The 9,192-nt window shown below is 42.4% G+C and overlaps 1 protein-coding gene across 1 annotated transcript; it reads left to right on the top strand.

Moving 5' to 3' along the window:
* The first annotated feature begins 2,770 nt into the window (after positions 1-2,770).
* rnf26 (ring finger protein 26) lies at positions 2,771-6,615 on the top strand. Its single transcript, XM_046389348.1, has one exon. It carries the CDS (start codon positions 3,281-3,283, stop codon positions 4,628-4,630), a length of 1,350 nt encoding a protein of 449 aa, XP_046245304.1. The 5' UTR covers positions 2,771-3,280; the 3' UTR covers positions 4,631-6,615.
* The last annotated feature ends 2,577 nt before the right edge of the window (positions 6,616-9,192 follow it).

The following is a 9,192-nucleotide window of genomic DNA, read 5'->3' as shown; positions in this document are numbered from 1 at the left end:
CCTATATACGATTTAACAAAGGATCTTACTGAGCTTTTAGCTTTTCTTCTGAACAGATGTAGAATAATGAGTCATGAAGCAGGAAGCTGTTACAACAGCCTGCAAACTCATGAACATCCTGCAGATGCTCACACGAGGTCCTGAGAAGACGAGTCAAAGAGCAGGAATGTCACGCTGGGGGAACCTTCAAGGTCTTAGTCATCCCATTCATATCTGTCTGAGTCACATCACCACGTCATCACTGTGTCTTTTTATGCAATGAATCCTTTATCACACCCATCAAGTTTCTACCTTTTGTCTCAGTTTTTCCATCAGTCCCTCTCCCGTTCGCTCTGCATGTGGTGGAGGCAGCAGACTTCAGCCGGAGGGCTTCTGTGGAATGCAGGGTCCTGCTCCGGGTCTCAACCAGTCTGCACTCCAGTGATTTCTACTGTTTGGCGTTTGTGTTTTCCCAGAGAAGCTTCTTGTCTGCCGCCTACCCCCTGTCCTCTTTGGTCAAAACACTCACATACACACATAAACACACGGATATGTGCTCTGAATGTAAATTTATGTGAGTCCAGCGTACTGGCTGTCAGCCAAAGTCAACGCTGAATCTGAGGATCTGAACTCTTAAGTCCCAAAATAAAGCACAAGACCTGGGAACACAACTTGAAGTCAGAGTTACAATGACAGATTTTCAAGATAGTGGGGAGACTGGTCTGTGCAGACATGGTTAGTTCACTATGGGCATTTATATTGTTTGTGTTTGCCTCAGAATGCATGTATGACTCCAGTGCAGGCAACAAAATCTGTGTGCCCTCACTAACCTGCGAGTAATATTTTTATTTATTGTACAGTTTTATTTACTATAACTGCAACATTTTCCTTAAAGGAATAGAATTGAGACATTATGCACAATACTTAAGTCTACATTAGAGATATTCAGCAATGCTGGTAAATTCATTTTAGCCCCTCAGTTGGCTGACACACAGCAGTAAACAGTCATCTCTGAGGAAGAGCAGACAAAAGAGGTGGAAGGGTGGGTCAAATGATCCCGTCTTTTTGAAGGGTGGAAATGACCCAGCGGGTAAGAAGACCAATTGCTACAAATTGGTCATCCGTGGGCCCTCCGCACCTTGAAGGAAGCACGTCAAAGGGTTAGTTTGTCCTGCTGTCTCTGTTTCATCCTGTGCAAGCTTCTCGTTTCCTTTTTGTATGTTTTTTGTTTGCTGCCCTTCATTTTAGAGATTGTTTTCTTATTTTAACAAAACAGCTCTGAAGAGACAATTTCCAGGTCTGACTCTACGATAGATTATGAACAGTGACAAACAGCTGATGCTGAACACAGTCTTTGTCTCAGCTGAAATGGTTGAGTGAATGCGATGCAAGCAACATTAGGACAGCTGATAAATCTGAAATCCGCACACTTTGACACAGTTGTGGATGTTGTGTGCCACCAAAAAAGTTAAAAGGAAACAGTTGTCCTTGTTCCACTGAAAAACCTCCATCATCTTCGCAAGAGGCCAAGATGATGAGTTAAAATAGACATATCTTTGATTCGTAGTGTTCCACAGAGAGGCTACAGAAGGTTTCAGATGAAAGCAAGCCTTTTTTTTTAACCTCTAGTCATTTAGAGAGCAAGGAATCAGTTGACCAGAAAACAAACAAAGGAAGATGACTGAGAGGGATGCTTAGCTACCATAAAAGGACCAGGACTAGAAGCCCTCTGCTAGAGACAAAGTAATGCACAAGACCTTTTATAGCTCCTTTTGCACTGCTCCTGCGTATCCCCGTTGTATCATTAAATGCTCAAACAAATGCTGTTTGTCAAGCATCCAAAGGTTCGGAACAGGATTTCCCATGATCATATCAGACACAGTTTCCCTTTGCAAGGAAAAAAAAGCTCAGTGCAGAATAGCTCAGATGGGGAGGATGAGGCACAAGGCAAGGAAGGAAATACTGTTGATGTTGTTCAGGATTGTATAGCTTTTGTGTTTCATTGTTACTAAAGTGGCTGAGGTAATGGGAGAGTATGGCTCAACAAGTGACATTGTGTTAATGTAAATGGAATGGATTCAGGAAATTGGAAAAGCCTGGTGATGCATGAAAGACTGATTACAGTCATTTTCATCTCCCTCTTTCTGTCTCTCCCTCTCTTTCTCTCTCTCACACACACAGAAAGAGAGAGGGAGAAAGTTTATGAGAACAAAGAAAAAATGGTCCTTTGTGCTTTCATTATTTTATAAAGAAGAAAGACTCAAAATTTCATAATACTTCAAAATAAAAAATGGGCTTTTTGAAATGAACTGAACATAACTAAATAGGTTTTTCGGTATTCCCTCAGCTTTATTCATAGATAAAGATAAATCAGACAAATCATTAACAACACCAAAGGCCAGGGTTTGTCTTCAAAAAAAATTCTGAAGGTTTCTATCGTTTCAACATCTCTTTTATTAATGATATAGTGGAGACTGTGTCAAAGTAGGCCTGATTTCATTCATGAGTAATATAAGTAAAAGTAAGGATTTGTATTTATATAATTAGAGTAGTGGATAATTAAATTAAATTAAGTTAAAATAAATTAAATAATACGTTTCTGCTCGTTAGAAACCTAAAATGCGAATTTACTGATCCCAGCTACTTTAACAGTTATTAATCAAGCATTTCCAGTAGATTTCTACACTTTTATATAGTATTGTAATTGTTTATGACAGCATATCTAAATCTATTTATGATACGTTTAATATATAATTTAAATTCGGTTTGATGACGTTGCCAATCTCACCGGAAGAAGGTGGCGATGTCAGCTGACATGACCAAAACAAACATGGCGGCCACAGTAACGACGGTAAACATATCGAACATATAGCTGCGTTTTTCTTCGCCTCTCTTGTTTTCGCTTGTCGGATTTGCTGCCAATATATTTCAGAAATTGACCCTTTCACTAATCAAATGTTTTGTGGCAATGTTCTGAACGAAGAGCCAAAACGAAAGCCGGGAAAAATAAACGGAAGTGTCTGCCTCTGTTTTGAACTTAAACATCCGCTTTAGTAACGCGTGTTTTGCAGCTCGTCGTTTCAGTCGTATCGGTGAGGAAAACATGAGAAGTAATTTTAACGAAAGGAGGAATTGCGAGAACTGCATTTTTGTGTGGCGGGGGACAAGCTAACGGTCTGCACAAAATGTAGCTACAGTATGAATATCTGACCCAGTACTAATAAACAAGAGATGGACCTTACCTGGGAGACGTCCTGAGAGGAACGAGAGGTAAATGCAGACAAGTTAACGATATATTACCATGGGTTTGGTGAACTTTCTAATAACCACAGTAGGAAAATGCCTGGACGCCGTCTGCTTACTGCTGGACCTGAATTTTCTCATCGTCCATACGGTGGTGCGCACACTCCTGGCGATTATCACCTTTATAACCAGCTTGCCCGCCCTCTTCGTCAATTCGCTGGTGGAGTTAGGAAACTTTGTAGCGTTTGGCTTGATGTCCATGACAGAGGCGACTTCAAATGTAGCCCACGGCACTGTCAGCATGCTGGGAAGCCTGATGCTGGCCCTGGAGGGGCTGCTGGAGAGCCTGAAGATGGTGGGTTACCTGTCCATGCACGTCCTGCTTCGTGGGAAGGAGCACCTGTGTCGAGGTCTGCTGTCAGTGCTGGAGGGCTGTGGCATCGCTGTCAGCCTCGTGGTCTATTTTGCCAACACCACGGTCAACTTTGTACTCATTGCCATGCAGAACATTTACCTGGGAGCGGTCAGTGTGTGGCAGACCGTCTCCAGCCCGCTACAAAAGGTGCTGGAGCTCACACTGACCTCTTTCACCTTTCTGTACAGCAGCCTGGTTGGGACTTCGGCTTTCCTGTGGTCACCCTGTAAACTGGTGTTGGATTTTCTGATCTCACTGGTTCATATGTTTATCAGCATCTTCATACTGAACATCTATGGCCTCCTGCTCACTGTCACTATTGCTTTAATTACCACAGCCTACTTGAATCCAGAGCTGACCCGACAGCTTGCTGTGCGAATTGTAGATTACATTAGGTCTTTTCCTGGCCTGAGCAGACTTTATCTGGCTCTCTGCCGCCTCATTTCAGCATTGCAGAGTACCCCACATTTTGTACGCGGCGCCATGCAGCGCCTGCACAGGATGCTCCGTCACTGCTACCTGTTGGAGAGAGGACTTTGGCAGCAGCTTTCTCGATTCAGCAGTCAGCTTGGTCTGGCTTTGAGGACACAGCTCCACAGGGACAACAATAACAGATTACACGGCGATGGTGAAGTGGGAGAGGAGAGGCGGGACCCACCGGATGGAAGAGCAGGAGATGGAGCTCACCGGGAGCTGATTGGGTTAGTTTACCCGTCATCAAGCACAGACAGACCACTAAAGAAGCAGTCGTCTTCAGGCAAAAGCAGTCAACGTCTGCCCGCTGAGAGCCTGCTGACCCTCCTGAAGGAGCAGGAGGAGAGGAAGAAGTGTGTGATCTGTCAGGACTGCACCAAGACGGTGGTGCTGCTGCCATGCAGGCACCTCTGCTTGTGCAGGGACTGTACGAACATCCTGTTGAGGCAGCCCGTCTACCAACACACCTGCCCGCTCTGCCGGCACATGATCCTCAACACTATGGACGTGTATCTGTGAGGGACCAACCGAAGTGGATAAGCATGTGCGACTGACCACACAGAACAATATTTGTCCCTTCCATTTTATGACCACTGAAATTATGTTGTAGCCGGATTGTGTTAAAGGACAAGTCTGTGCAAGAAGGTGTAAACAGGCTTTTGCTACTTAGACAATACTGGTTAGTAAAGTCAGTTGAATGTTGGTTCTGTATTTTTTGAGAGTAACTGACTCTGAATCTGCAGACTTGTTTTATAAAATTTGGATTCAGACCTCTGCTACGTTTGGGAAAATTTACAGAAGAAGTGCTGTCCCAAGACCATACTAGTATGGTCTTGGGACTACTAATGTATGTAATACTATTCTTTTTAGTATACCGTTTTTGCAGGTTGTATACAAGAAGTCAACATGTTTAAATGTTTCAGAGAAATTACACAAAGATCAGCCACAACATTAAAACCACTGACAGGTGAAATCGGTAACATTTAGCATCTCTTTGTAATGAAATATTCTGGTGGGAAACCTTTGGTCCTGCTGTTCATGTGGATGCCACCCTGACACATGCCGCACACACAAACACTGTCACAGATGACGGCGGCAGCACCACATCGTCACAATCCTCAGGCCATTCCTGAGCAGCTTTTGCAAAGAGCTCAAAGTGTTGACTTGGCCTCCAGGTTTGCCAGATCTCAAACTGATCGAGCATCTGTGGGCCGGACGCAGGAACTGGTCCGATCAGTCAACAACACTCAGGTTCCAGAAACCACGGGACCCACACTGTATTAGGTGGGGGGCGTTAATGTTGTGGCTGTTTGCTGTATCCTTGCAATGTCACATCAAGCTACCGTTAGCTTTTATTTTTATATTCATTAGCAGCTCCTCCGTGTACTTTGTGAATTGCATTGTGGGAGAATGGTGTAGCGCACTAAAAAAAATATCAGAATCAAATTTTTTGTCGTATGCACACTGAGCGCTTTGAGCTTTTCATACTCCCATGTTGTGTAGAATTGGTCTGTATGGATTTGGGACACAGGTGTGTAGAGGTAAGAGGCGCATGTTGAAATAATCCAGTATTGCCACGTTGAGTCTCAGGTCTCGTAGCCACGGCAACCCTGATGCTGAAATGTTTACCACCGCTCATGTCTTAATATGTCGTGCTTTCAGTGAGCCAAGCTGTGAAGGAATAAAATTTAGACTAATACAAGTAATTCCACGCATGCTGTATGTATGAATGCTGTGTAATTCCAAGCAACAACACGACCTTCCGTTCTGTCGTAAAAGATTTTACCATTTATATATACTTCTGTAAATGATGACTACTTCACATGGGCCGTGAAAAGAGAGAGAGGAAAAAAAGGTTTTCTGTATTCAAAGAAAGTGATATTCCAGTCAGGCCTGATAAAATACAGCTTTATTCCATTTATGTGTTCTATTGATTTGGCTTATTATTGTCTTCCATCAGACGCGTATTACAGTCACCGCCAACACATAATCCATAAAAAGGTTTTCCCTTTTCTTTGTCATTGTGATAAAAAATATAGATTTTTGTTGCATGAAAGGACCATAAACTAATAAGACTTTACAATGTCATGTTCTTTTGCTTCTCATTTGTTGCAGTGGAAGCTGAAGTGTTTATTGATTGGTGCTTAGTTCACAAGGCTAAGTTTACAGGCCACTATTGTGACACCACTTTGGGTATTGTTATTGATGGTGGGGAGTCAGGTCTGTCATAATGTTTTGTTTTTGGGTTTGTTTGTGTTTAAATTTTTTTTAGATTTTTTTAAGTAATTTTTATGATTTAAAAAAATTGGATTTTTTTTTTTTTTGGTTTTGTGAAATGAATTCTGTTATACCAATTACTGACTGTCATTTGTTGCTACCAGCAGTTTGTCTGACACGGTGTGGGATGCGGTGATTTTCAAGATATGAGTGTGACTTTTTTAAAATGCTGTGGCTGCCACATAGATGGCCAGTCTTTTGTTCATAATAAAACAACAATCAGTGAATCTGTTGATCTCCTTCGTCAGTCCGACACACAATCCTTTAAAATGAGAAAACATGGGTGTGTCAAATAACACACGATTAATCTACGGATTATGCTCTCGATGAATCAATTCATCATTTAGGTTATAGAACGCCAGCACACGAAACATGTTCATCACGAGTTCCAAGAGCTAATGGTGACGTCTGAAAACATATTGTTTTGTACAAAAAACTGAAGATGGCAGCAATCAGCTGAAGCACATTATCAGAACCAGTTAGCTCGTGGTAGATCACGGTGCTTTAATTACGGACGTTGCTGCAAAGAAGCTACAGATTCTACAGGAATTATGATTGTGTTAAAAAAAAATCCACTTATTTGTGTGTAGGAGGAAAGGAGAAACATAAATAGGACTACAAATTGGTCTGAAGCTGATAGGGAGGTGTATTATAACAACACACTATCAGCTATAACAATCTGCATGGGACACAACTGACCACAACTGACCAATCTGAACGCACGGTGCTGCAAATGTGAGTGAAAACCGTTTAACAAGCAAGCATGTAAAGTGAGAATAAATTGTTCTGAGAAAATTGCAGAAACATGGCTTAATAAACGGCGTAAACGTATGTCCTCTGCCAAGTGGTTGTAGTATGATGCAAACTTCACCAAACCCACTGAAAAAGGAGCCGAGCTTTAACACCAAACATTCACTGTTCTACGTGAAAAAAAAAAAAAAAAGCAACAACATCTGCTAAAAGCAGTGCAGTGTGAAATAACATCCTGTTACAGTCGAACAGGCACCAGAGCTCATCTCTGCAATGTCACACAAGAGAGGTTGGGAACTGCTGGTGGCAAGAGAGGATGAGTGACAGTACTGCAAGATGAACAGCAGAACATGCTGCGTCCCATGCTGTTGAATGTGTTGCCTTCAGGTGTTTGCGCAGAAAAAGAGAGCAACAAGGCCACCACAAAAAGCCCTTTTTCACACATACCTTTGAGCCCGTCAGCAGGAAAAGCACAGGTGTAAATAATAAATTGAATAATGGCCAAATTCCATTAATCTGCGTCATTTATCTGTCGTGGTTTACTGGGAAACTTGAACAGAGCAGAGCCATCCTTGATGCTATTATTAACACCTGTGTATTTTCCATTTAACATTCCTGCCAACATAGTTTAGTGAAACTCATTTATTTTAAGCTTTGGCCTCTGTATCTTTTACCAAATTTGGTGTTAGTTATTTCGCCAGGGATTCATGACGTCCATGCAGTCTGCAGTTTGCCCACTGGCCTTTCATATCTAGCGGGTGATGCAGATTTTTACAACCAGAACACAATGGGAAGTGTATCCACATGGGCCGGACACAACACAGCAGAGTCCAGAAATAGTCCATCTTTTATTTCTTTCTCTGTTTCTTGCATCTGTGTTTTGGGGGCTGCAGAGGGGTCGCTGGGTTAGAGAAGCGAGCCCCTAACGCTCACGTGGGACCGCTTCCACCACCATATGACAATTCATCAGGGCTTTGTGGTTTACAGCTTCATTCCCGTTCTCAGTGTTCTCTCTAAAAATATCCCCAGCTCCATACCAGATATCTAGATAAAAGGCTGCACACAGTGACATTAATCTACAGCATCATTTAATTACAGGTTGTTGGGGTTTTGCAGATTCAGTTCGGCGTTATTAATGAATTTGTCTCTGAACGCGATGCTGTGCATGTTTTACTGCTGACTGATCCTCTCACTCACCTGCACTGAAGTCATGCTAGGGAGACATGAAATCTTGCCATGTTTATAAGTGAGAGGTGTGCGCAGGATGAACACATATGAAACACTCAGAGTCAGAAGTCAGAAAACAAATCCAGTGTTCTGTCTCCTGACCTCCAGGCTTGGCCTCAGTAGTGTTTATGTGTTAGTTGTAAATGAGGATGGTGTTAACAGAGGAGAGGAAGTTTATTGTCAGGGGAAGAACAGGGAGGAGTAAACTGAAGAAGAGCTTCATACTCTGGGGATTTGACCTCTTCCTTATGACCCTCGTGGTCCTGGCCATGGAGCAGTGTGGGAAAATGCACTCTTGCCCGTTTCACTCAGGCTCTGTTTTTTTTTTAGTTATGATCACCCTCTTCATCTCTTACTCTGACTCTTTATTTCTGTCAAGTCTAATTTATGTGTTTTAATCTCAATGTCGTCATGAGTGGGAAACCGGAAGGGTTAAAGTCATCATAGCAGTGAGCATCTACCCTGCTAAACTGTCAAAGACAAGCAGAGCTGATCTGCAGTCCAGTCTGACCTCTGACCTCCCTGGACGCTCTTGAACAATAAGAGAATTTCCTGCATTGAAGCCCTATGGGAGGAACTGAGAGTAATGTTTCTATTTCTGAAATCGGCCAGCCTGACGTGACACGCTATAGGCCTTCGTCATTATGCAAAGACAGTTTTAACTCTTTAAGAGTCCATAATGTCTCAGTTATAAAAGGCAAGTTCATTTACTTAAGTGCTATGCAAACTACAAATACTTGTACTTAACTTGAATCTTCTCTTTTCGTGCCATTTTCTGCTTCTGTTCCACTACATTAAAGAGGGAAATATCACGGTTTTTCACCCCA

Source organism: Scatophagus argus, chromosome 5, assembly GCF_020382885.2.
Source record: "Scatophagus argus isolate fScaArg1 chromosome 5, fScaArg1.pri, whole genome shotgun sequence".
Taxonomy (NCBI): Eukaryota; Metazoa; Chordata; class Actinopteri; family Scatophagidae; genus Scatophagus; species Scatophagus argus.
This window is presented reverse-complemented; position numbering and strand designations above follow the sequence as displayed.